Genomic DNA, 27,250 nt, shown 5'->3' on the forward strand with positions numbered 1-27,250 from the left:
CAAATCTGTTCAAGACCATCCATTACTATAGTTTCAAAATCTGTTTAAGACTATCCATTAACTATAGTTCTAAAATCTGTTTATGACTATCCATTAACTATAGTTCTTAAATCTGTTTAAGACTATCCATTACCTAGTACTATAATTTGCTTAAGACTATCCATTGACTAGTCCTATAATCTGTTTAAGACTATCCATCACCTAGTCCTATTAATCCGTTTAAAACTATCCATTACATAGTCCCTATAAATCTGTTTAAGACTATCCATTGACTAGTCCTCAAATCTGTTTAAGACTATCCATAAAAGTAAAAGGCTAAAAAGCGGAGACGCTAGGAACCCCCTCTAGTAATGCCTACAGTGCATAGCATGAGGTGCACTGGCGGCGCTAGCGCCACAACCCCCCACCCCCGCCCCTTACGGTGAATGCGAAAGCTAGCGAATAGGTTCGCTCTCTCGATGGAGTGCGTACTCTGATGATTTTCCGAGTATGGCGGACACCATCTCTTATCTTCCAGGTTGTGGCAGCTGCAGCGAAGACATCCACCTCAATCTCGATAACTACAATGCTGAAACTTTCACCCTGCACTGGAAGTCGCCCAATTATCCGAATTATTACCCCGACGGGTGCACTTGTGTCCTCAATGTTTACGTGAGTATTCGCTTTAGTGTTGCTAACTGTAGGGTAATTACCCTACGCGTAGGGTAATATGGACATAATCTTAGACGGCAGGTCAATATTTTTAAGTGTAGGGTAATTGTAACTAGGTAAGTTTAGATCAATACGCTTATTAGTATTCATGATATTGCATATAAACATAATCTAAAGATTTATTTATCATCATAGCCGCTGAATGTTGGGGTCATTTTTTTTATGTATGTAGGGTAATTTTTCGTTTCCTGTAGGGGACGTAGAGTGAGAGGGGTTGGCATCACTGATTCGTTTGTGCGTGGGTACTGATCATCAGCAGACATTGTTCTTTGGACTTTTCTATTTTCGTGATGTTTCTAGTTGATGGACTTCCCCCCAGAGAAAATGTCCAGTGGACTTTCCTGTTTTCGTTTTGTGTAAAAAGAAACTATTGTGACGGCTTTTTCTGCCCGCCCTCAGATCTTAAAAACTACTAAGGCTAGAGGGCTGCAAATTGCTGTGTTGATCATCCACTCTCCTATCACAATCATCAAACATACCAAAAATTACAGCCCTTTAAAAGCCTCAGTAGTTTTTATTTTATTGAACCAAAGTTGGACCATATAGTATAGATTTTATAAATGCCCTTTCTTTGATTCTAGTACGAAAAATAATGATGATAAGTACAGACAATGCTGGCCACAATTAATTAATTAAATGAATAATGATATAGCGTGCTCATCGTTTTCCTAAACTTTGCAGCTGGAGAATCCGGGTACTGTGGACATAAGTTTCTCTTCCGACTCCAAAATCTACGACGACTCCAACTGCAATTACGATCGGCTGGTAGTGGAGGGAGATATCTCCAATCCTGAGTAAGACGCACAGGGATTTATATTTTAATTTTTATTTTACGCGTAAGGAAAGATTGACCCATTCATTTGTGACGCTCCAAGAAGTGCACAACAATTTGCTTGTACACGATAGCGATATAAGTATAAAGACCACAATTGTATGTACGTTTTCGAAGTTGATGTTTAATCTACGTAAAGTTCCGTAGTTGGGTCGACATTCTCTCTTCGGTTGTTCATAGTGCATGCGTACGTCTTTTTTTTTTTTTTCTTTCATACCCCCACAATTTCAAACAGACTGCTTTATGTAAGAGCTACAAATAAATTTAATTTTCTTTTGTTACCGCAGTACGCTGTGCGATGTGTATATTTCCAACTACGGCGCTCTGATGATGAGGATGGACGATACCGAACTGAGTTTCACAGCCACATTCTACTCGGTGTCAGGTGACTCGGATCGCCAGGAAGTAGGGTTCGACATGAATTTGCTCAGTAAGCTGATTACTGTAGTTCTCAGTTCCAGAGGTCCTTTATTCCATGAATAAGTTTCATCTTCTGAATAATATTAATAATTTCTCTCTTGACAGGTTTTCACTCTTATTAAAAAAGTATAACCTCCCGATGGCAACGCTCCATACTTAGTGAAGGCCTGAAGGACGCTATTTAGGCCTATATGTATTTGTAGGTCTAAATCTCACAGTCCGCTTGAAATTCAAGTTACTTTAGAAGAACAACGATTCACGATAATTGCCTGAGGATATTGTTTGTTATATTCGCGAAAGATCAACACCAGTTCAAGATGGTTCCTGGTTCCTAAGCACTCACTCCACGAACACAATTGCGGGCACATACACTTTATGAGGCGCAAAGCTTCATTCCCTCAATTATTTACTTAACTCATTATTTAGTATAACTTTGCTTTACGTTACTTCAAAATGTTAATTTTATTTCATGTCTATTATCCCTTTTTGCAACCAAAATGACCCCGAAAAATTACAAACATTTCTAAATTAGATACAATTCAATATTTCTACTTTACTTTTACTCCAACGCCAACTCCCTTCCATTTCTTCTTCTTCATAACTGAGGCAGAGCCGCGCTACTTAGCTTTGACATCCATCGTTTTCCAGGTTAAGAACACTTAATTTTGAGGGCTATCCGTTTATATTCTCCCAGTTTTCTGTTAGGGGATATCAGTGTCCCTAAATTTATATCCTGATCTGATTTTTGAGCAAAATCACGTAGCGAGGGAGACAGAACTTCTTCGTTTTATAACCAGGAAAGTGGGGAGGGCGGCTACCGATTCACCTAAACGCTTGATATTACTGTTACTATTATTACTATCTTTTCCAGTCACACTCTGGGACATCCGCCGCAGCCTGAAGGACATTATGAAGGAGAGGGTGGCCCATAGGAAGGAACTTCTCCTCGCCAGGAACGTTACGGTTCCCGGGCCTATATTAGACCTATAGACGAAGTCGTTCTCAGAAGTCGTACACCGCCTCTCTTGACACTCCAGAGTATACCGCCGCTGAATAAAACACCGTCATTTGACTGTTTCAATGAAAACAAGATTTTCGTTTTAATACGAATAAGATGTTCATTTTTGAATTAGGAGGACACGCACAAGGAAAATTAACACTTTAGACCTTGCTAACATTAAGAAAATTGAGAGAGCTATTCTTTTTCTTACATATATTTTAGAAGAGAGAGAGAGAGATGAATAGCATTCCTTAGAATCTTAAACATCTATAAAAACAGGTATCTACTGTGGTAATGGTGTATTGGAAAGTATAGGCAATTCTTTGAAGAAATCGATAATTTGAGACAAATAATAAAAAACTAGTTTTTTTTATTATAATTCTAAACTGACAGAATAGAAAATTATATATATATATATATATATATATATATATATATATATATATATATATATATATATATATATATATATATTTGGTACGTCTTAGCATAATTATACCAACTTGTTAGATTGAGCTAACAAAAAAACTAACTTCTACTACTCGTGACTTTGTGTAGTAATTATGTGCTCTGAATAAATTACCAATTCATCCCACAAAAACTTTATTCTTTTTTGGTGACTTGAGGTATATAGATAATCTAATTAAGACTTTTCAAGTCCATTAACCTTTAATTAAATATGTAATGCACAGCATTAGTGTTATTTATTTCAGGATGTACAGGTAAGTTTGGCAGAAGAAGAATTGCTTTTAGCGTGAGACAGTATGGGTGTTGTTCATATACAAAATATGGCTTTCATTTAAGGCTTATCAAGTTCTAGCCTGAATTTACTGAACATCACTATCCTTAATGTTTATGATATTAACGATTTAAAAAAGTGCATCCTCTCGATTATCTGTGAAAGCAAAGTAAATTAAAGAATGTAAAAAAAAAAAAATGGTTGGTGAGCTACATAGGCCTAAAATCTCAAATTTGAGCGCGAGAGATGATAGCTTAAGATATCACTGAGAGATATACAACTTCATTACGAGAAAAAAAAAAGCGTTAAAGAAGAGAAATAATCAAAGATATCTCACTGACTGGTTAAAGATATCAAAACACTCACTTTTCACTCCTGACATCAGTCTACCGAGGAGGGTTTTAAAAGCCTGTGGTGGCTTGATAAAGAAATCTGGGAACCTCCTTGTGGCAACAGTCAATCTTGAAACGCTTCAATATGCGTTTCATCCCTTAACTCTTACTATTGCGTCAATTTCTATGAATTTCGTCTGTTGTTTCTCCTTACAACGCGAGACTTAACGTTTTCAAATCCCCGAAGGTCTGCAGTCAGTTTATCAAATTTCTTCCTATAAAATAATTGGCATCTTGAATCCCTTGCTATTCTCTATATATAAAGCTCCTTCCTGCCATGTTTAGTATATCATATTTCTTGGTTTTTGTATCTTATAAACATGAACACGAGCTAAACCTCTTCGTCTGAATGCATTACTAGACTCATCTTAAATGTATGTACCCTTTGGCTAATTATGCTTATAAAAAAACAAGAAAACCAATGTTTGTTAATGGGTTCTCAACATACTTCGGTATCCATTAACGGCATCTCGCAATGACTAATGTAAATGATGCAGGATGTATGTAATTAGATTAGGAAAAGAACGGAAATAGATTTTAAAACTCCGAAAATGAGAGCAAGCAGATTGTCAGTTAAATCTCGGCAGAGGCGTGGCTCCGTCTCTTATCAAGGCGGTTCGCAGAACTCCGGCGTCAGAAAGACCAGAACGCCAGCTTGTTCAACGTCCAGTTTCTCCTCGAATGAAGAAGAACCTCGACAATTTCTGAGACGTGAAAATGGTAATATTACCCAGTTCATGGTTTGAACTATTTCGTGGCCAATAAAAGATCTCAATTACTGAAATTTTTGTGGAGGAATGAACTAATCGGTCTAGGAAATTAGATAAAGCTATTTTTAGCTTTATTGTAATTTCTGTGAGCCAGTAACTTTCCACCACTCTTTTACATTGATAAATTCTAAAACCGTAGATGTGAGTTCAGAATTACAAAGACCTTTGCCACATGAGTTACAAAAAAAAGCTTGTCTCACTTTATAACGGTTCATCGCTACTCGTATTTAAGTAACATGCAGAGAAGAATGCGCAGTCTCAGTTTCTTGTAGATAGTTTAATGAAATTTGAACGGATTGTTTTTATTTTTTATTTTCCTGAATACAGGGCGGACTTCAAGCAATGGTGTTAGCTGTGGTTCTTCTTGCGGAAGGAGGGCTTTCCATGTCACTGGAAGAGCCACTAGGCCTAAAGGCAGACGGATTCGTTCGTAAAGGTAAGTTGATGGACAACACTGAATTTTGGTCTAGCGAAAAACAAAAATGAAAAGAAAATGTGTATTTCGAGAGACACCAAGATTCTGTAGACATTAATCTAAGATTTCAATTAGTAATATACTATTGCAAAGAGCAATAGGCCTATATCGAGACTTCTTATTTCGATGATGTTATCAGCATTTATAAAAGACAAATAGATCTTAAATCGTCACGTTGAATCTAATTCATCATTGTTGTTTTAAGTTCAGTAACATACAACTTCCCTGTTTTATATATATATATAATATATATATATATATATATATATATATATATATATATATATATATATATATATAGTTGTTTGTCTAAATATTGGCAATTTTATCAAACAGAGAAAGCCTTTTGCGTGAACTACCCTGGTAAACCGACCAGGAATGAAGTCAGCGAGTTTGTCGTTAACCAACGAGGTGGAGGTAAAGTAGTTTTACATAATTCTAGTTTATGGATCGATTGTAAAAGCATAAAAATATTTACATCTAAAGATGATAGTTGCTTATTGTTATAGTTGGACATTCAATGTGGAGTCCGATTTCCTTTGAACGCATAGGCCTAAGCAGTGCCGTCTTACTTCAATTTCAAATAATATAGCCTAAATAGAATTTAACTTTCTTTTTATGGAGTTTTTAAGGAACATCAGCCCTATATTATATTCTTGTTATATCGAACGCCTTATCCATCAGATGAGAACAACGATAAAGCCTTGGATAAGTACCTGGAAAATCTATCGAAGCACATCGAGAAGAAGCTTCGAGACGCCATCCCGCGCAAGATCGTGATACCTGGATTCCAGGCCGAGGTCTGTTCCGTGCGCTGGAAGGTTTGGTGAGGTTTTTTGAACAGAATAAAGTGGCCATGTTAAGTTACCTGAGTTTCTTCTTATTAATTTACTACCGCTCTGAATATTAAGAGTACTAATTTCGAGTGGAAACCAGGACCAACCTGATGATTTTCTAGAGGAGCCGTTGCAGAGGTTGATCAAAACTGCTATTTTCTATCAGTAAGCCGTTCTAAAGGCAAATCCTAACTACTGTTACTACTACAAGTACTATGTTGTAACCATAGAGCAGGGAGCCGTTACATAGGCAAATCCTGATCACTACAAGCAATGCTACTACTACTATGCTGTATATCTGAGACAGTTACTGAGCAGGGAGCCATTTCAAAGGGTTATCCTGACTATTACTACTACTACTACTACTACTACTACTACTACTTCTAAGCTGCATATCTGGGAGCTATTGATCAGGGAGCCGTTGCAAAGGGATATCTACAAATACAGTTGTTATTATTATTATTATTATTACTCCTTTTGCAGATTGGCTCTTACGAGATACTCGTTCCCAAGATAACGCTAGAGGACCTATCCAAAATAGTAATTGAGAAGGGCCAACTCCTCAAGGATGTCAGTGGAGAGGTTGCTGGAATAAAGATAGCGGGTTACTTCAAGGAGATAGAAGTGAGTTGATGAGTTGGCGAATACACTCGGTTTCACCGTTGAATAAATTTGCTCAGGCGCGCATTCTAAGGACAGGAGTTACAGGTTTTATTCTCTCTCTCTCTCTCTCTCTCTCTCTTTATATATATATATATATATACATATATATAGATATATATATATATATATATATATATATATATATATATATAAATAGCTACATGTATACATACGTATATATTTAATATATATATATATATACACACACACACATTATATAATAATGTATGTACGTACGTAAGTGTGGTGTGCGTATGCGTGTAACCAGTCCATCTAAGTCTACTCCGCCTTCACCAGGCCGAAGCCAGAGGCACGTTGACGAAGGACGGCGTGAATTCCGAACTGATCGTCGACGGAGAGACTGTCGGACCTCTGATCGCTACTTCCTTGATCTTGGACCGTCGATCCTGCAGCCTGAGTGTGGGAACGTCCGAGATAAGATACTTGTAAGGACTTTCATTAAGTTGGATTTTCATTTTATTAAACGATTTTTGGTTAATTCTGGCTGGTTTTTGTCGTTCGCCGTTATCGGTTTTGTTCGGGGCATCTTTTTTTTTTTTTTTTTTTTTTTTGGTTACTTGTGTTGGGTTCTTATGATTTTGGCAGGGATTATCTTCTGTGCTTCAATTGTTTAGGTTTACGAACGGTTTAAGGGTTCGATGAACTGATAACTTCTATACGATATCTTAATAATAATCTTTATTAACTTAGAACATCTTTGACGATCAATTCAAGTTTAATCACGTTACATTTTTCTACTGATTTAATTTCATTTCTCTATATATTTCTCCTAAGTTTAGAGTCAGTCATCATATTTGAGTAAAATAAGTTTATGTGGATTATTTCCTTTGATTATCTTTTCACATCTACGTCAGTTTTTATGTAATTTAAACAAGATTTACCAGCATTATCTTTTCCTACGCCTCAGTGACGTTGTCGGTATGGTTTTGGCGTGCCACCTCGTTAACAGCGAGTTCGATTCTCGGGCATTCCATTGAGATGTGAGAGATGTGTATCTCTGGTGATAGAAGTTCACGAACCTCGACGTGGTTCGGAAGTCACGCAAAGCCGTTGGTCCCGTTGCTGAATAACCTTACTGGTTCCATGCAACGTAAAAACACTATACAAAAATATTATCTTTTCCTTCTTAATACTCTCAGTGCGTCGTTCTCTTCCTTTCCAGCCAGATGAAGTCCACCAGAGTGTGTCGCAAGGGACGCCTGGCCAACAAACTCTCGAACCTGCTCTCCGCCTTCTACAGAGTCAGCCTCCTCTTCGCCAACAAAACGCTCTCGGTCACCGAGACCCAGAAGTTCTTCGTCGGGACTAAGGAGTTGATCCAGGACGTCCTCGACACCAACCCGGTCCCTGAGGACCTGAGGAGCACCTCCCTCGGCTGTATAATCCCGACGACGGCTGGCCCCTCGGCCGTCGTGCCCTCGAATAGTCCTTCTTCTTCGGCGTACCCGGAGGAGTCTCACAAGTCGTCTTCGTTCGACTCGTCTGGAAGGGTGCTGAACGACGAGGCGTTTGCTAGCGTCCTGCCTGCTAAGACTGTTACTGTTCAACCCAAGGCTGGCTTTTAGGCTGTCTGCTGGCTTCTAGATTTTCTGCTAGGCCTTAGATTGTCTGCTAGGTTTTTAGACGGTCTATTGGCCATTAGACTCTGCTGGCCTTGAGACTATCTGCTGGCTTTTAAACTGCCTATTGGTCTTCAGATTGTCTGCTGACCTTGAGACTATCTGCTGGCTTTTAGACTGCCTATTGGTCTTCAGATTGTCTGCTGACCTTGAGGCTGTCTATTGGTTTTTAGACTGTCTGCTAGGCCTTTAGACTGTCTGCTGGCTTTTAGACTGCCTATTGGTCTGTAGACTGTCTGCTGGCCTTTAGACTATCTGCTGGCTATTAGACTCTGCTAGCTTCTTGCATTTGTACCATTAAGTAGAATAATAACAACAAAAATATAAAAACACACAAAACTAATATCCAGTTTGAGAAATTGATTATGGAACCGACAAACAACACTAACGGGAGACTTACGTAGTATATACTGGCATATTATATCTTATCACCATAGACCTGCCTTGAATGCTCTGTGGATATACTGCAAGGTATATATGGTGTCCAAATTGAAACACACATATTCTCTTCTTTTTAAAATGAAGTAATAATACATATAACATACACAATGCTCAAGCATTTTACTCTGAAGGCCAGCTAACAGAATTCCTTATTCCAGCTCTGTCTGCATTGCATAAATACTGACATCTTTTTGTCCATTTCATGTGTGATTGATGCATAATTAATATTTATTATTATCATTGTTACTTACCATCAAGATTCAGTTGATTCCGTTCACACTTACTAACTGAAAGAGCGGTATTTTGATATGTGTAATGTAAAACCTATAGTATATATATTATATATATATATATATATATATAAACATGTATTTCCAAGTGATCTTTTGATGTCAAATGAAAAACTATTAAGTAAGATAGATTAAAAGCAAATTATATATGTATGACGTGAAAAATATTTAGAACATCAATAAAAGAATATAATGAAGCATTATTTTGTCTGCATCCTAAACTAAGTTACACGGTTTATAGAAACTAAAAAAATATAACTTTCTATACAAATACCTTTGGTCAGAAATATCTATATTTCACTATCAACTTTGGAACCATAGATTATACATGAACTATAACAACAATGCGAACTATAGCTGATACCTGGTACACTTCAGACATGGAACAAAACAAGTAGAAAATGCGCAATCGAGTTTTCTGTACATTGTATAATCAAGGTTAACGAAAATAGGTCTATCTTTAGGTGGTCTCCATATAATGCCGTATGAGTCACGACCCATGAAACTTTAACTATGGCACGGCGGTGACCTAGCCTATATCGTTGCCAGACGCACGATTTTGGCTAACTCTAACCTTAAATAAAATCATAAATACTGAGGCTAGAGGGCTGCAATTTGGTACGTTTGATGATTGGAAGGTGGATGATCAACATGGCAATTTGCAGCCTTGTAGCCTCGGTCATTTTTAAGATCTGAGGATGTAAAGTAAATGAATGAACAACATTAGTATCTTCATCTTTAACTCCTAGAATCACATTCCAACGCTACCCTCACACAACTATAAAATACATGTCATCAACACTGGTCGCCAACTCATCGCAAACATATTGAAAACAAGCCGGTGACCAGACCGTCAGTGACGAACGAATCTTTAGGCAAATACTGGATAAGCTTACGATAAGTCGTTGACTTTTATCGAACGCGTTGGTGATGTGTCAGCGACAAGTTGCCAAATCACCCTAATATTTTTTTTTCAACTTCCAAAATCACACCGTCATTTGGACCAGAGATATATTATGAAGCTTTGTCCATAGAAAGGTTCATAGCAGAAATGCGAAATCGGCAGAATATGGTGGAAAAAGCAGACGGAGAGAATAACTAGAGTAGTTGGAAGGAGAATGTTAATAATAAAATACTGCGAAGAGATCTAAACTTTGTTTCAAACAGGTGTAGTACTTGGTTCATTGTCGACTATTCTTAATCTTACTTTACTTCAAAATGTCAGCAAAATGAAAAAAAAAGGCAGGTACTTTAAACCCACCAAAATGCACTATAAAGCCATCGGTACATTCGATAATTACTAGAAAAACCTACAGACGATTCTACAGAACATAACCATTCTATGTAGTGACACAGAGCAATCTATGTTTACCGACATAATAATATACGTATTATCTGATTTGCGAAAAAAGGGTAATATATAATCCGTTTAATGACATCAAAGATGGGGGAAATATATGGTAAATATTTTTATCTTTATTACGATAGAAATTAGAATGGCGGGAAAGTTTTCTTAATATTCTGGACATTTATGGACATTCAGGATATTTCTGGATTTTCAGGATGTTTTTCCGTATATTTCTGAATGTATATTTATGGATATTTATGGATATTCTGGAAATCTATGGTTCCTGATATTCTGGATATTTCTGGATGATGTTGGATGTTCTGGATATAATTTCTGAAAATTATATTCTGGGTTCTCTGCATGTCTCAGAATATTTCTGGATATTTTTAGATATTCTGGATGTATCTGGATATATCTGGACATGCTGGATAGTTATGGGTATTTATGGCAATTATGCATATTTATGGATATTTCTAGATATTCCGGATATTCAGGTTATTTATGGACATTTCTGTATAATCTGGAAGTTTATGGATTTCTTGCATATTAATAACATATTTGTCACGTAATTCCTCTGGATAATACTTCCTACTATAAAAATACGAGAGAGAGAGAGAGAGAGAGAGAGAGAGAGAGAGAGAGAGAGAGAGAGAGAGAATTGGGCACATCCAAAATATGGAAAATAAAACGAGTGAATTCCTTTTGAATCTGATTTTATTATTACCGTTTGATTATCCCTATGTTTACAATCTTGGTGCCTCAAATTAAACAAATAATATCAGAGCCTCTGTTGTAAACACAACTATAAATTTTATAAGTCAAATTATTTTTACATTGTTTTAATCTACAATATTTTTATACCAATTTATATTTCATTTTCAAATTACCGGGAAAGAGTTCTGTAAGTTATCATGACTTTCCTCACAAGTTTATGTTACTCCACCAAAGAACATCCTCAAGAGAGGCTGAATGGGTCTAAATCAAGGGTTCTTACCGGGGGAGAGGTGGGGTATCCATACCCATTGGGGATATGAGAACCACATGCTGGGGGTATGGGACTTAATCTCTGGATATTTGAATATTTTTTATTTTAATGTGTCAATGTATACATGGGTGCATTTTGTAAATATAACTATATAAAATATCAATGCTTTCTATTTTCTTGTATGTTCTATTCATACCTAAAGTATGTATTAAACTAAACATATTAAGTTATATTATCAACAAACAGGACTTAAGTGGACTTGAGCAAAGAGGGTATGGAACCATGTTGGACAATTCATTGTGGGTCTCGTGTTATCAAAAGGTTAAGAACCCCTGGTCTAAATAAATCTTACTTTCTGAAACAATTTTGTCGGTCAAAATAGTAGACCGTGGAGTGAATGATTTTATGTCTTCTATCAATCTAAAGTTTTGGGAGTTACTCCGCTATAGATATTCGAAGGAGAGGCTGAATGGGTCTAAATAAACAATTTTTTTTTCTGGAAGAATTTCGTCGACTACGCTTGGATGGACGTTTATCAGCTTATTAGACCGATGGCATTGATGTCGTAGTCTCATTAAGTGAGGAGATAGTTGTTGATGGCTTCGAGGTGGTATAAACTGCAGAGATCTTTGGTGATGGCTTCGAAGTGCTTTCGACTGAGGTGACTTCAACTGGAGAGACCGTTGGAGTGAGTTTCGTAGTGCTTTCAACTGGAGAGACAGTTGATGGTGGCTTCGAAGTGCTAGCTGCTGAATTTGGCTCTGGCTTCGAAGTGCTATCTGCAGAAGAGTCAGTTGTTGGTGACGGTTTCCAGGTGCTATCAACTGAATAGACGTTAGCCTCTGGTTTCGAAGTGCTATCTGCAGAAGAGTCCGTTGTTGGTGATGCTTTCCAGGTGCTATCAACTGAATAGACGTTAGCCTCTGGCTTCGAAGTGCTATCTGCAGAAGAGTCAGTTGTTGGTGATGCTTTCCAGGTGCTATCAACTGAATAGACGTTAGCCTCTGGCTTCGAAGTCTTATCAACTGAAGAGTCTGTTGGTGATGGTTTAGGAGTGTAGCCAGCTGAATAGACCATTGGCTCTGGTTTCAAAGTGCTATCAACTGCAGAGCCAGTTGGCGATGGTTTCGATGTGCTATCAACTGAGTAGGTATTAGGTTCTGGTTTCGAAGTGTCATCAACTGAAGGGTCAGTTGTTAGTGGCTTAGGAGTGTCATCAATTGAGTAGTCAGTTGGTGGTGATTTTGAAGTGCCATCAACTGAAGAGTCAGTTGATATTGACTTTGAAGTGTCATCAACTGAAGAGTCAGTTGACGGTGCTTTCGAGGTGCTATCGGTGCTCTCGACTGAATAGTCATGAAGCTCTGGCTTCGAAGCTTCTTCGACTAATGAGTCAGTCGATGTCGGTCGAGGAGTGCTGTCAGCTGAATAGACCATTGCCTCCGGCTTCGAAGTGCCATCAACTGAACCATCAGTTGAGGATGGAGCAGAAGTCGTGATAGATGTATTTTTATTATTAGCGGACTGTGATGAATGACGACCTGTGAATGGCTTTTCAGTCGTCGTACTGACGAGAATGGTACTATTAGTAGTACTACTATCAGTCTGAGCAGTCGCAGTCGCCGGGCTGGTGGCGGTATTTTCGGGCAAGTGACTGTCGACGGTCTTCTTCGGAGTCGTTCTGAACGACACCGTCAGCGTGGCAACGTTCCTGGCGCCGCCGTTGCTGGAATAGGCGCCGCTGCTACTGCTCGTCTGAAAGCGGTTGCCGTTCACTGAAGTGGAAAACACCGATGACTCTCCGGCTTCGCTGGACTGCATACTGCCAAAGCTGCTGGACTCTGTGGTGATGTTGCTCTGTTCGCTCTGCTTGCAGTCGAGAAACTCCTTCAGGCCTGGCGAAGGAGGGATGTGGTTTATGGCTTCGCTCATGTGCTCCTTTAACTTGGGGTCCCTCTCTATAATACCCCGTGTGACCCAGTACCATATGTGCAGTTCGAAGACGCTGAATACTTTCTTGACCAGCTTAAATCCGCTGTGCTTGAACGAGAAAGGGCTGAAATAAAAAAAGAAAATGCAATAAAGATTATAAACGTCATATAAAACTGTGCAAAAGATATGTAACTAATTGTAATTTCATATACTTCTAGGGAGGAATAATAGCACATCTTTATAGGCCTAACGACTCACGTGATCTCTGTTCTCAGCTCAGACAATTTGAGTTTGCAAGTCCGGTGGTTTAGGAGAAGCACACCACAGAATCTCTGCTTCTTGGACATAAAAGCAGAGGCAAAAACGTAGGTCTCATCGTTCACCACGAGTTTTCCAGTGGCTGTACCCTGTAAGGAATAACCAACATCATCAATTCCCTTTCGTAGAGAAATTATCGGAAATACAGGAGACATACAGACACCATTTCTGAGAGTCTAGAGAGGAATATAGGCTATAGTCATATCTCACAGAACGTTGTAACATATAATAGCATTGGTCTTTATCCATTTTTGCCGTATTTGTAAATCAAAGTAAAGAATACTTACAAACATGTCGTTGTATATGCCTACGACTTCAATTTCCGTAACCTTGTTACCCCTCTTCCTCACTTTCCCTTCAAGTTCAACGCTAGATAACCCACTCACGTGTATCCCGTCAATGAATCCAGTACCAACAACGCTCTGGAATAAAGAAGAGGAAGACAGTGACGGATTGGAGGCGAGGAGGGTGGGGGGCGAGACTTCTCCCAACCCCCCCACACAGTTATGAATGATGGAACATTGTTTTTTTTTTTAATATATTATCATTAGTAGCAAAAATTTTCTAAGATAATGATTATTTCAACAACAACATAAACTACAACATTTACAACAACAAATACTATGGTGTATATATATATATATATATATATATATATATATATATATATATATATATATATATATATATATATATATATATATATATATATATATATATATATATATATATATATCAGTGAAACTAAGTGCTCCAATGAGTTTTCTAGATCCGTCCCTGGAAGAAGAAGAAGAAGAAGAAGAAGAAGAAGAAGAAGAAGAAGAAGAAGAGAGAGAGAGAGAGAGAGAGAGAGAGAGAGAGAGAGAGAGAGAGAGAGAATAATTAACTGAAATTAACGCTATAGCCTAATAAATTTAATAGGGTCACTGAGTGAACATAAGGGACAAAACCGGTACAACAATTCTGCTTGATAAATTAATCACTTATGATGAAAAACGTCCCTGATTTAACCCTTCTTACGTGTATGAAATAAGACATTTATAACCGTAAACTTTACAAAATATGAGAAGCCTCATCGGACTCCGTCAGGTGCTGCCCTCTAGCGAGCAACCGACGAACACTCACCTTCTTATCACAGTGGAATTGGAAGGCGCTGATGTGGATTCCGTCCATACCGCTTGCTTTGATGTCCTTTGTAACTCGATCTGATAGCAACGCCATGTAGCTTTCCAACGGTTCGGAATTGTTGGTTGCTGGTCACCGAATGATAGAAAAGTGAAGGAAGTTTACAGTTTTGATGATACCTACAGTTCTTGTTGTCATGGGAGTCGTTTACTAATAGTACTAATACCAGCTTAGCAATGTGTGTGATTCAGATAGGTAATTGAAAAGCTGTTATATATATATATATATAATATATATATATATATATATATATAGATATATTATATATATATATATAATTATATACAGTGGAATTGCGATGCCAATCATTTAAGTGAAGCAAGATACGGTAAAAAAAAAAGAATACAGTTACGTTGATTTTTTCCCCGTAGTTGCACATACTGTTCAACTGAAATAATTTTGTTTTTGAAAGAATAACGCAGTTTATACTGCATACAAATGTTATAGAATATAATAAGTATACATTTAATTTACTTAAACTGAAAGAATATACTATAGAATGGTAGGAAAACAAAGGTCTTTTTGATTTACTTTAACACACATAGCGAGAGAAAAAAGCTAATAATCCATCTGTCCTGAAGAATAGCAAATCAATATATCTTCCTATCACCGATTTTCCCCCCTCGTTTTGTCTTTTAAAATAAATCAACGCCTCTCTCCAAAAGTCAACCATAATATCCAAACTTTGCTCAGTTCTAACTGCATTTGATAGTTTACATTTAGTTCTATTTCTGAATCTTTAGCTTTTCTTTGGTTGGGTTACGTTTAAAGTTTTCCCTTTCGTCTGTTCAGATCATTTATGCCACCGTTTTATTCATTTCCCTTCTACAGCATATTCTCTGATAACTCGTTCATACTATTGTTTTCAATTTAATTTTCAGAACCATCAAAAAATTATGCCATATCTACGTACATCTAAAGGCTGGTACAAGTCCTGGGCCGATAGCCAGTAAACCCTCAAAGGCCGTAGAGATTCCACCTCTCACGAGTAGACTCAGAAGAAACGCTACCACTTCCAGTCGATCCTGCAAACAAGTCTAAGGGTAAAAAGTAGTTTTATTTAATGAAATAAGTTTTTTCGCTTACTTGTCTAAGAAATTTTTTATAATTAATTTTCTAAAGTGTCTCATAATGATTTTTTTGGTGTTGTGATAAAGACTGTCTGTATGGTGTTTTTACGTTGCATGGAACCGGTGGTTATTCAGCAACGGGAACAACGGCTTTACGTGTCTTTCAAACCAAGTCGAGAGTGCTTTGATGTTTATGATAAGTTCTTTTGTTTTTATTGAGGCTGGAGATACGAATCGTTTGAAGGACATGTCATTAAACCAGTATATAGTCCTATGTTGCTTCTGTATTCTCCTGTGGCTATATATAAACCTATTAGTCAACCAAACCGGTTTCTAAACGGCTATGTTTCAAATGCTTGTCTAGAAGAGGCGTTAACATCTTGTTGCTTGTAACTTGTCCTTGGGGTATACAAAAACTTATTAATCAACCAATCCGGTTTCTAATCGGTTACAATTAACTAGCAGAGCGTTAGTACCATCTTGAAACCAGTAGTCTTATCTTGCTGCCTCGATATCTCTCGCAGAAACCGCCACTACTCAACTCGCTCTCTCTCCAAGGAAGAAGAGGAAGGTGTTGTCTCCACGGCAGCTGGGTTCCTTCTGCGTGAGAACCCTCACACCAAGCAACGTCTTGGACATCGCTTGGCGATCTTCAGTTGATTAGACTCATGTTACGACCTTCTTCGGTAACTGACATGTTCGGGATTATTTTTGTTCTATTTAATTGGTTCTATGTCATTAAGGCGTTTTTTTTTTTTACATAGGTCGTTGCCACGGATTATTGGATTAGTCATGGAAATGAATATGTCATGTAGGTTTCCGGCCTTCATGACATAATCTGCATGTGGCGTTTATATATACTATATATATTATATATATACTATATATATCTATATATATAAATATATATATATATATATATATATATATATATATATATATGCAAAGTTCTCTATGAACAGAACTTTTGAGAAATTACGAATGTATATCAGTGACCTCCTTAAGCTACTAAATAATCGTAATGACCTTACGAATTGGCGTATATAGCTATTAACATGTTGAAATATACTTATTTGTTCGAATAAATACATTTTTCGATGCAAAGATTTTCGACGATTGGCAAAAATATCAACTAGGAATATTTTTCACTTTGATAAGAGTGGATTATTTGAGGTTATTCATATCAAAGCACTTAAATAGCTGTGAGATTTGATTGAATTCTGTACTTTGGCAAGACTTTTCAATTTTATCTATTGCATGACTTTAATCAATATTTACCATTTCATTCAACTTACAGCAAATGAAAATTATAATCCATAATTACCTATCTAATTAAGTAATATTTGTTGTAACATACGAAATCCACGAAGATAACGAAGGGTAATACACTTATTGTTATTCAACAGCAAATACGATAATCCATCGGTCATAAATAATCAAATATTTTGTTCTTTTGAGCTATACCCTTAGAGGGGTAGTGCCGTCAGTGCACCTAACGCGATGTACTGTAGGCATTACTTAAGATTCTTTGCAGCCTTCCTTCGGTTAGAACAAGGCTGGGGTCTAATATTAATTTTCCTTTCTTCTGTTACTATGTACACACAAGAATAGCCTTTTGCTGCTATAGTTCACATAGATATGTTGAGATGTTTTTACATATAGATCTCAACTACAGGAGTTCTATAAAAGCTACGTATAGAGACAATGAAAGCCACAGATCGTAGAAGTATATAACTTTATTCTGGATATACATCAGGGTTCCAATATTGCAGATGTACAGAAGTAGAATATACACCCATTATTGCAAGCCATAAGACCACCAAACCTGTAGAATGTGCATTTAATTAATCACACCTATTTAAAATAATAGCTGGTCCATTTACCCCGTGTGAGATAAATTATCATTACAAGTTTACTGAACAAAAACGTGAAAATATCTAGTTTTTCCCCAAGAAGCAAGTAGGCTCGGAGTACATTCATCTACACAAGTTACGTAGTAGTAGTAGTGGTAGTTGAGATTTGCCTCTGAAACGGCTCCCCTGCTCGTTCTATCACTCCTTAATTCTCGCTCAGCTTCGGTTGCGTTACATTGGCTGGGATCGCGTTCGACTGACTTCTGTCCAACTGAACCTGACCTGGGAGGTTTTCCTGGCCGTCTCTCCACATCCAGAGCTCGACTAGAAAGGCAAAAATCAGAAACATATAGAAGGTTTATAGACTTTGCTGCCTGAGCAGATATAAGCTTAGTTACCAAAATTGTAATACAAAAAGGGTAGGACATAAAGTCTTGGGTATAACCTCTTAAAAGAAGGAAAATGACATAGAATGGGAAAAAAAGAAGCAATCAGGTAACTCCATAGGCTGATGGTGTATAGATATGAGAGAGAGAGAGAGAGGTGTCCCAATATACACTGAATTGCATAAAATTTTAGCTATTTTGCATGTCACAGAATGCCTATTCCGGAACCGTTCTCTTCAGAGAGAGAGATAGAACGCACCAGTGCGTCTAGTTCTTACCGTATATTTTCATCATGAGAGAGAGAGAGAGAGAGAGAGAGAGAGAACGCGCCACTGCGTCTAGTTCTTACCGTATATTTTCATCCTGAGAGAGAGAGAAAGAGAGAGAGAGAGAGAAAGCGCCACTGCGTCTAGTTCTTACCGTATATTTTCATCCTGAGAGAGAGAGAAAGAGAGAGAGAAAGCGCCACTGCGTCTAGTTCTTACCGTATATTTTCATCCTGAGAGAGAGAAAGAGAGAGAGAGAGAATGCGCCACTGCGTCTAGTTCTTACCGCATATTTTCATCCTGAGAGAGAGAGAGAGAATGCGACACTGCGGCTAGTTCTTACCGTATATATTCATCCTGAAACCTTTCGCCACTGTGTTCCCGTCTCCGGTCACGGAGTAGAAAGTTCCGGTGAACGACTGCGGGACTCCATCAGCGTTCATGATGAAGTCGCTGTAAGAGTCCATGGTGGTATCACAGACGTTTCTGTCGTGGAAATAAGATAGGAAGAGGATTAGTTTTATTCTGTCTTACCACCCTCGGGGTTCTAACCCGAAGAAGACTGGGGGAAATGCGTCTTCAGATTTATGTGATATTTCGCAGGGATAGAAGCAACGCATCTCTAAGCTGGGATACTGGTCAGTGGCGGCGCAGATCAACACCATCCCATCGTGCTTAGGGAGCCGTTACATAGGCCAGTGCAGGCTACTTCTACTACTTCTTCCGAAGATTCTTAGGGAGCCGTTTCAAAGGCTAATACCAGCTACCATTACTACTTCTGCAACTTCTTAGTTAGCCCTTTCAAAGGTCAATGCCATCTACTACTACTAATTCCAGATTCTTAGGGAGCCGTTTCAAAGTCCAATTCAGCTACTAATACTACTACTACTACTACATCAGCAGATTCTTTCGGAGCCGTTTCAAAGGTCTATACCTGATGCTACTACTACTACTATAACTTCTGCAGATTCTTAGAGAGCCATTTCAATAGCCACTTTCTGATATTAATACTACTATTACTATTCTCTCGGCCGAGTTGCAACCCTTCACTAGATTCCAAAAACGCATCATTGACATCAATCATGTGAAAATGTAGTAAAAACATCTTTAAATTAAATTGGAAAATTAACGAGGGCAGAAAAAGTGGAATTCATCTTTTTTTTTTTTTGCACTATGAATACCAATACTACTAATACGTTGAAAAAGCATGCAAAGTAAATATCTGAGCGATATTGCAATCAGAATCCTGTATAACGACTTTATTTTGAATATGAACATTTCAGTTTTGGGCTGCATATTACACTTCAGAATAATAACTGGCGAATTATTCACTCAGCCTGTATGCCAGTGAATACATTTACAGTCTGAATGAAAGTTAGACTGGTCTCCTGTGAGAACTAGATTATAAGCCTTCATGACGCCGGAAATAAACACAAGGAAATAACAGATAACGTGAAAATAAAAAAAAGAGGAACTTACCCAGGTTGCAAAAGGTCTCCACTCATGACCAGCCTGTCGTATTGGCAGTTCGAGTTGCTGTAGATGGTGGAGCCCGTCGCGAATGAGATCTCCACAAATCCAAACGCTTGCAGCTGGGAAGAGGTAGAAGAAGAAGAAGAAGAATGGAATTGTCACTTCTTGGTAGGCTTTTGTCAGCGGTAGGGAAGACTTTGATGATTCTCGGGACTTGCTTTTTTATATGTGAGATTACTTACCGTACTTTTATTATTTAAATTGAAGGGAAGAACAGAGCGTAGCAGGAAAAGAAAGCTACGATTAAATAGCAAAAATAAATAAATAAATAAATAAATAAAAAAAGTTTGCCCAGTACCTGCACTTGAAGAAGTTTCCCCTCTACTTGACACTTCATCACCAACACTTAGAACACTTGCAATATTCCCTCTCTACTTAACACTTCCTTACCAACACTTTGAACACTTACAAAAAAATTTCCTTCTACTCAACGTTTCCTTACCATCACTTAAATACTTACAAAATTCCCATTCTACTTAACATTTCCCTAACAACACTTTGAGCACTTACAAAAAATTCCCTCTCTACTTAACACTTCTTTACCATCACTTAGATACAAAATTCCCCCTCTAATTAATAATACTTCCTTACCAACACTTTGAACGTTTACAAAATATTTCCCTCTGCTTAACACTTCCTTACCAACACTTTGAACGCTTACAAAACTCCCTCTCTAATTAATAATTCCTTACCAACACTTGGATACAAAATTTACCCTTATCTCACACTTCCTTACCAATTCTTTGGACACTTACAAACTCCCGCTTCTACTTAACACTTCCTTACCAACACTTTAGACACTTACATTCACGGTGATCTGGCAGACACAGCCGTCCGGATAATTGTTCGGGTAATTGGGAGAGTCCCATTTCAAGTTGACGGGAGATGTCGGATAATTTGCCTTGTTCAGGTTATAAGTGACGTTGCAGCTCGTCCCACAGTCTGCAAACGATAAAAAGTGGGGGGCGACTCTAGAAGATAGTAGTGGCTCAAAATATGAGTTATTAGAATGGCATGGATTGCATTACCTACTTGTCACGTACAGATCCATAGAGATACACTAAAAGGGTTGTCTCCAGATGAAAATCAAGCTAATGGTCACTGTCCTATTCAAATGTTCACGACTGGGTCATGGATGGACCAGCCTCCTATAGTGTAAAACTTCAATACACCCAAACATATATACCTACAAAGAGGCTTCATCAGCAGAGCGCTGAATACCCTGTATAAACTGCACCGTTTACTAGTTTTTTTAAAAATTATTATTATTATTATTATTATTATTATTATTATTATTATTATTATTATTATTATACAGTAGATGAAACCTATTCGTATGGAACAAGCACACTAAAGGGGCCATCGACTTGAAATTCAGGCCTCCAAAGAATGTTGGCTTCAACCTCCCACAGCAGACTCCACACAGCGCCAGTGATTTTTCATGGCACTGAAGGAGACGCGAACACGCGACATCCGAGTGGCATGCCACGACACTAACCACTAGTAAATAATACCGTAGGTCTGACATCAGTTTCTACTTACTGCTGTAAAGGTAGTTCTCTAGACAATTATTATATGCCGATATTCTCAGATTCTCCAAGTAACAGTCACAAACACACACACACACACACGGACACAAACGCACACACACAAACACGCACAAACACAAACGCGTGCACACACACACACACACACGCAAATATATAGTCGTTAATATCATCAGTAAATACAACGGTAGGTTCAATTAAAAGCCGGGTTTTTGGGGCTGGTTTTCCCAAGGCACTACGAAACTAGCGAGTAGAATTTTTCATGAATGAATCAGCCTCAAATGTCTGTAGCGTAAAAATTTATGAATGAAATTGAATCAGCTGATTTTGACAAACGTGGAGTAAACGACCCATTCAACTTACTGACTGGAGTAGGCTTCTTCGTCGTCGTAGTGGATGTTGTAGTGGTAGTTGTAGTCTTCGGCGTCGTTGTTGTAGTTGTGGTCTTTGGTGTGGTTGTAGTTGTTGTTGTAGGTTTTGTTGTAGTAGTAGAGGTAGTTGTTGACGTGGTTGTAGTAGTAGGTTTTGTTGTAGATGTAGAGGTAGTTGTTGATGTGGTTGTAGGTTTTGTTGTAGATGTAGAGGTAGTTGTTGATGTGGTTGTAGGTTTTGTTGTAGATGTAGAGGTAGTTGTTGATGTGGTTGTAGGTTTTGGCGTCGTTGTAGAGGTTGTTGTCGTTGTTGTAGTCGTAGGTTTTGGTGTGGTTGTAGTCGTTGTTGTAGTTGTAGGTTTAGGTGTGGTTGTGGAGGTTGTTGTAGTTGTAGGAGGTGTCGAGGTTGTAGTCGTAGGAGGTGTTGAGGTTGAAGTCGTAGGAGGTGTTGAGGTTGTAGTCGTAGGAGGTGTTGAGGTTGAAAGTCGTTAGGAGGGTTTGAGGTTTAGTCGTAGCTAGGAGTGTTGTTGAGGTTGTAGTCGTAGGAGGTGTTGAGGTTGTAGTCGTAGGAGGCGTTGAGGTTGTAGTCGTAGGAGGTGTTGAGGTTGAAGTCGTAGGAGGTGTTGAGGTTGTAGTCGACGGAGGCGTTGAGGTTGTCGTTGTAGGAGGCATTGAGGTTGTAGTCGTATGAGGCGACGAGGTTATAGTTGTAGAAGAAGGCCCAGGAACCTTGCAGTGACATTTTTGACCATCTACAATAGACGTCTCGATGACGAAACCTGGTAACTGATTAGAAATGGCATATTAGGACCTGTGTTCTTATGCCAAAATGATATACTATGTACACATTGCTATGCAACAGCATTAAAAGCAGTGCTATCTGCAATAGCATTAATAGTGTTGCTCTTTGGAATAGCATTTCTTACCGGAATAGCATTAATAGAATTGCTCTGTGGAATAGCATTTCTTACTGGAATAGCATTATTAGCGTTGCTCTTTGGAATAGCATTATTCGCATTGCTCTTTGGAATAGCATTTCTTACTGGAATAGCATTAATAGCGTGGCTCTTTGGAACAGCATTTCTTACTGGAATAGCATTATAAGCGTTGTTCTTTGGAATAGCATTAATAGCATTGTTATTTGGAATAGCATTTCTAACCAGAATAGCATTAATAGCGCTCTTTGGAACAACATATCTTACTGGAATAGCATTCATAGCATTGCTCTTTGGAGTAGCATTGCTTACCGGAATAGCATTAATAGTATTTGTTAATAGAATAGCATTTCTTACTGGAATATCATTAAAATTGATAAAAGAGGTCGCAGCCAGAGGCCGTAGGGACGCCGCAAAGACTCAAGTAAGGCCTACAACGCATCACATGAGATGCACCGACAGTCTCAACCCCCCCCCCCCCCCCCACCCCTACGGGAACGAAATTCGCTAACCTTTATAACTGACAGAAATCAGGAATAATGAGGTGCTACTCATGGACATCTCCACTACAGCATTGAGAAATATCTCAGAAAAGAAAAAAAAATACTCACCAGATCTTGACTCCAAATGTCATATTTTTCCTGGAAGGTCATTCCACAGCTACCGCGCGCAAGATAGACCACAAGCGCTAAAAGTGTCAACGACTTCATCTGAAATTTGAGAAAAAAAAAAGAAAGAATGGTTGATAAATCACGCACGTTTTCCACACCAAGAAGTCAATCTGGATCCTGACTGGATTTTAAAGAAAAACATTTATCGATCCAGCATTTCAGAAAGCGTCAGAGACTTCAACTGAAATTTAAAGAAGAAATGGGCTGAATAAATTATTCTTTATCTGCACCCAGTAGTAAATTTACATCTGAACTGACTTCTAAAGGAAGTATTTTAAAAACAAAAGCTACGGATTTACATAGTCCCTTTTTCGAATATGCGTCTTTTCAGTTTTTGGAGTTATCTGCATCGGCGGTGATTTTAGCATTGAATTTTTGTTTCACTAGTGTCAAATCCTGGTATATAAAATAATATATATATATATATATATATATATATATATATATATATATATATATATATATATATATATATATACAGGCAGTCCCCGGCGTACGCAGGTTTGGCTTATGACATTCCGAGGTTACTATGCTTTTCAATTATATTAATCCAGGTTTACGACCCCTGTTCCAGGGTTATGACGCCTACAACGCCAATCTAACGGAAAAAATATGACTCCAATATTTGATGTTTTTTGGATGAAAAATGCAATAAAAATGCAGTTTACATAGTTTTTAATACACCCAAAGCATTCAAAGTAAGGGTTTCTTAGGATTTTTGACAATTTTCCGGCTTAGGACGATTTTTGGCTTGTGATGCGTCTCAAGGACGGAACCCACGACGTAAGCCGGGGACTGCCTGTATATATATATACACGATATATATAGATAGTATTAGATATATACATATATATATTATATATATATATATATATATATCATATATATATCCATAAGTGAATGAAAATTACAAATATTCAATATACATGGCGACTAAGCTTAGCCCTGCAGATAATTAAATTCAACTTAAGGAAGACGTTAATATTGGGATAATAATTTTAATTACATTTAATAAAAAAAATAAAATGAAACGAATATATTTCGAGTTAAGAAACCAAATCTAGAGGCTGCTTGATAGTCGACCAATATTACCTTTGCGTCCTATTCATAGCGCAAGGAGTAATGCAATATCGGATATTCTCTCATAGAATATGTAAATAGTGCAAGACCTTTAAATGATTTCTTATGATACAGTAGTGTGACTATTTTCTGGATATTTTCAGTATCCTAATATATAAAAAAGTTATAAAATTATGGATGATTAACGTAACGGCTAATGTTTCTAAAAAAAGATACTGTCCTTTCTTTGAAAAAGAGCAAAGGTAATTGGTTCCTCTTAAAGAAATAAAAACGTATCAAGAACCTTCTCATAAAAATTTAATACACATTTAGAACTGTCATGCTCGACTGCTTTTTATATTCAAGAGGTAAAAAGAAAAGTAATCAAACTAATTATAAATTGAAACTTATTACTCCACTCCGTTGATGTCACTTAATCAGAATTAATTCAGGTCTCGCTCGATCCGCGCATGTGAACTACTGACATGAAAATTAAAATCTAGAAAGCACGATTACCCATGTTTATTCTTTTTTTTTTTCTCCTTCGGGGTTAATGGAGGCATCCTTGGAGACACAAACGCATCAAAGACGAATATTCGAAGACAGTTTTTTCATTCCTCACCGTTAGATTTAAAAAATAAAGTAGTTTCTTACTGCGTTAAATCCGCGACGAGCAACGAGAAGAAGAAGAAGAAGAAGAAGCGTCGTTGACAGGCCCGTCTAAGACCCCTCGCTGCTGCCACGCACTGCAGTAACCGTCCTGACTGCCTTCGATGGACTGTCCTTCTCCGTGCCTCTCCACCCGCGAGAGAGAAAAAGAGTGTGCTCCGCGGACCTTGGCTTATGGAAAGATGTCCCGGGAACCCATTAAGCCTAATAAATTATCTCAAAGTAATGTCTGGGCGTCGTGATAATCGACGAATTATGCTTTTAGATCTGCGTTCTGCAAGATTATCTCGAGAATTCCAGCGTGGAATAAAGAGCGTCTTCTCCGTGGTATACGAACATTTGCCACACGCACGAAACCCGTTTTCTAAGATTGAACGATTAACTTATTAATCTATGCAAATATTCTGCGCTTGGGGTGGGGGGGTATTGAAATGGGTGTGTCAGAGTGTCACGATCTTAATGGGGCTTGTTGACGGATGACCCCAATTTGAATAATTTGCGATAATAACTTACGATAATAATTTACGATAAATCGTCACTCAGGGTTTTAGCACGGTACGATTTTATCGAGACGAAAAAATCCGGAGTTTTATTTAGGCCATTTTCTTCAAGTTCAGATTGTCATTTGTTTTTGTACATTTTTTATTAATTAGGTTTATCTTCCAAGGATGCTTTTCATTTAATAATAATAATAATTATAATGATGATAATAATAATAATACTATATACATCAAAGATATTTATATGTATACATTATAATATATATATATATATATATATATATATATATATATATATATATATAAATTTCTTACCGTATTTTTAAAAATAAAAACAGACATCAGCATTAGATAGATATAAGAGATATATAGATATATATATAATATATATATTATATATATAATATCTATATATATATATATATTATATATTTATATTATATATATTATATATATATTTATATATACTATTATTATATTGATAGATCGAGCTAAAAATGTCCTTTAATATCCAATTCGCTCTACCTCTGAATTAATATATTTTCATATATGTTAACCGAAAGGATATGTAATTAATTTTGTTACATTAGTTCTTTATCTAAGGTTGATGTCAACAAGTGAAAAAAATGAACCGATGTGCAATCGAGTTTTCTGTATAGCGTTTAATGCTGAATGAAAGTTTTAGCCATGGCCCATGAAACTCGGCCACGGTCTGGTGGGGGCCTGTGTTGCCAATTGGTACCTACAGCGGTGCCAGAAGTACGATTTTGTAAGCTGCCCCTGTCATAATTTACATGGATCAAGACTGGTGAATGGGTCTAGTATACAGATAAGGCGTGATCCGACCTCCAGCTGACTTGGGATATGTGCAAGATTTTTCCTCTTGTACATAAGGTGTAAACATATTCCTAACTTTTAGCGTAAATTAAAACATGCTAAAATCTACGGACAAATAGAGCCTTGTTTCACCAACGAAAATCGAAATAAATATGGTCATATTTTTATCAAAAATAATTTTTCTATACTGTTTAACATGCTCATTGTTATTATTATTTTTCGTTACATCTTCATTCTAATAAAAAAATCATAAATATCCCATCCCAAAATTCCTGTTTCTTTAACTCAACGCGAAAGACCTTTTTCAGACATTTTGAGGCTTCTCCATAGACCTCTCCTACACCTCCCGACCCCAAACGAGTAACAACAACAACAAGAAAGTTGTTTGTAGGCTTACACCCCGAGTAAGCGAAAATCACAAAAAATATCTAAAGCTGTATCAGTGGGTCAGCTGGCGGCCAGTACTACAGTCACAATCTTGGCGAGGAAAAAAAGTCACAGGGTAAATTCACATTGATTTAAAGAAATTAAAGTAATCTAGGATTAATATTTCTTGGGGGCCATTATCTTTATATT

General features: G+C 37.4%; 4 protein-coding genes across 7 annotated transcripts in view; 2 read left to right on the plus strand and 2 right to left on the minus strand.

Annotated features, from left to right (window-relative positions):
* LOC135212263 (uncharacterized) overlaps positions 1-3,349 on the plus strand; it is a 73,095-nt gene extending 69,746 nt beyond the window's left edge. For all 4 annotated transcript variants that reach the window (XM_064245707.1, XM_064245703.1, XM_064245704.1 and 1 more), the window contains exons 4-7: positions 518-651; positions 1,393-1,505; positions 1,831-1,973; positions 2,835-3,349. In XM_064245707.1, the coding sequence (XP_064101777.1) occupies positions 518-651; positions 1,393-1,505; positions 1,831-1,973; positions 2,835-2,953 (509 nt within the window). In that variant the 3' untranslated portion in view covers positions 2,954-3,349. The remainder of the gene's footprint in view (positions 1-517; positions 652-1,392; positions 1,506-1,830; positions 1,974-2,834) is intronic.
* A 948-nt stretch (positions 3,350-4,297) lies between these two features.
* Positions 4,298-9,237, plus strand: LOC135211892 (uncharacterized). Its single transcript, XM_064245119.1, has 7 exons — positions 4,298-4,814; positions 5,192-5,300; positions 5,676-5,756; positions 6,024-6,139; positions 6,659-6,799; positions 7,136-7,284; positions 8,022-9,237. The coding sequence occupies exons 1-7, from the start codon at positions 4,812-4,814 to the stop codon at positions 8,422-8,424; spliced, it is 1,002 nt and encodes a 333-aa protein (XP_064101189.1). The 5' UTR covers positions 4,298-4,811; the 3' UTR covers positions 8,425-9,237.
* A 2,016-nt stretch (positions 9,238-11,253) lies between these two features.
* Positions 11,254-16,647, minus strand: LOC135211893 (uncharacterized). The gene is made up of 6 exons (XM_064245120.1): positions 16,524-16,647; positions 15,891-16,002; positions 14,918-15,045; positions 14,080-14,214; positions 13,733-13,881; positions 11,254-13,598 (listed from the first exon to the last, which is right to left on the minus strand). The coding sequence occupies exons 1-6, from the start codon at positions 16,524-16,526 to the stop codon at positions 12,086-12,088; spliced, it is 2,040 nt and encodes a 679-aa protein (XP_064101190.1). The 5' UTR covers positions 16,527-16,647; the 3' UTR covers positions 11,254-12,085.
* A 1,118-nt stretch (positions 16,648-17,765) lies between these two features.
* Positions 17,766-25,554, minus strand: LOC135212264 (uncharacterized). The gene is made up of 8 exons (XM_064245708.1): positions 25,323-25,554; positions 23,550-23,648; positions 22,525-22,789; positions 21,996-22,475; positions 20,891-21,027; positions 20,032-20,144; positions 18,896-19,038; positions 17,766-18,224 (listed from the first exon to the last, which is right to left on the minus strand). Exons 2-8 carry the CDS (start codon positions 23,646-23,648, stop codon positions 18,106-18,108), a joined length of 1,356 nt encoding a protein of 451 aa, XP_064101778.1. The 5' UTR covers positions 25,323-25,554; the 3' UTR covers positions 17,766-18,105.
* Between the last annotated feature and the right edge of the window lie 1,696 nt (positions 25,555-27,250).

This window comes from Macrobrachium nipponense, chromosome 40 (assembly GCF_015104395.2).
Source record: "Macrobrachium nipponense isolate FS-2020 chromosome 40, ASM1510439v2, whole genome shotgun sequence".
NCBI classification, from domain to species: Eukaryota; Metazoa; Arthropoda; class Malacostraca; order Decapoda; family Palaemonidae; genus Macrobrachium; species Macrobrachium nipponense.

Bases quoted from the DNA above. Each gene is read 5' to 3' on its own strand.
- LOC135211892 (XM_064245119.1), top strand. The intron at 5,301-5,675 runs GTAAGTTGATGG...TTTATCAAACAG, and splicing joins AGACGGATTCGTTCGTAAAG to AGAAAGCCTTTTGCGTGAAC. The intron at 5,757-6,023 runs GTAAAGTAGTTT...CTTATCCATCAG, and splicing joins CGTTAACCAACGAGGTGGAG to ATGAGAACAACGATAAAGCC.
- LOC135211893 (XM_064245120.1), bottom strand. The intron at 14,215-14,917 runs GTGAGTGTTCGT...TCTTTATTCCAG, and splicing joins AATTCCACTGTGATAAGAAG to AGCGTTGTTGGTACTGGATT. The intron at 13,882-14,079 runs GTAAGTATTCTT...TATTCCTTACAG, and splicing joins GCATATACAACGACATGTTT to GGTACAGCCACTGGAAAACT.
- LOC135212264 (XM_064245708.1), bottom strand. From the start codon at position 23,648: ATGAAGTCGTTGACACTTTTAGCGCTTGTGGTCTATCTTGCGCGCGGT. The intron at 19,039-20,031 runs GTAAGTTCCTCT...TTTCCACGACAG, and splicing joins GGAGACCTTTTGCAACCTGG to AAACGTCTGTGATACCACCA. The intron at 18,225-18,895 runs GTAAGAACTAGC...TTGCCTTTCTAG, and splicing joins TTTCAGGATGAATATATACG to TCGAGCTCTGGATGTGGAGA.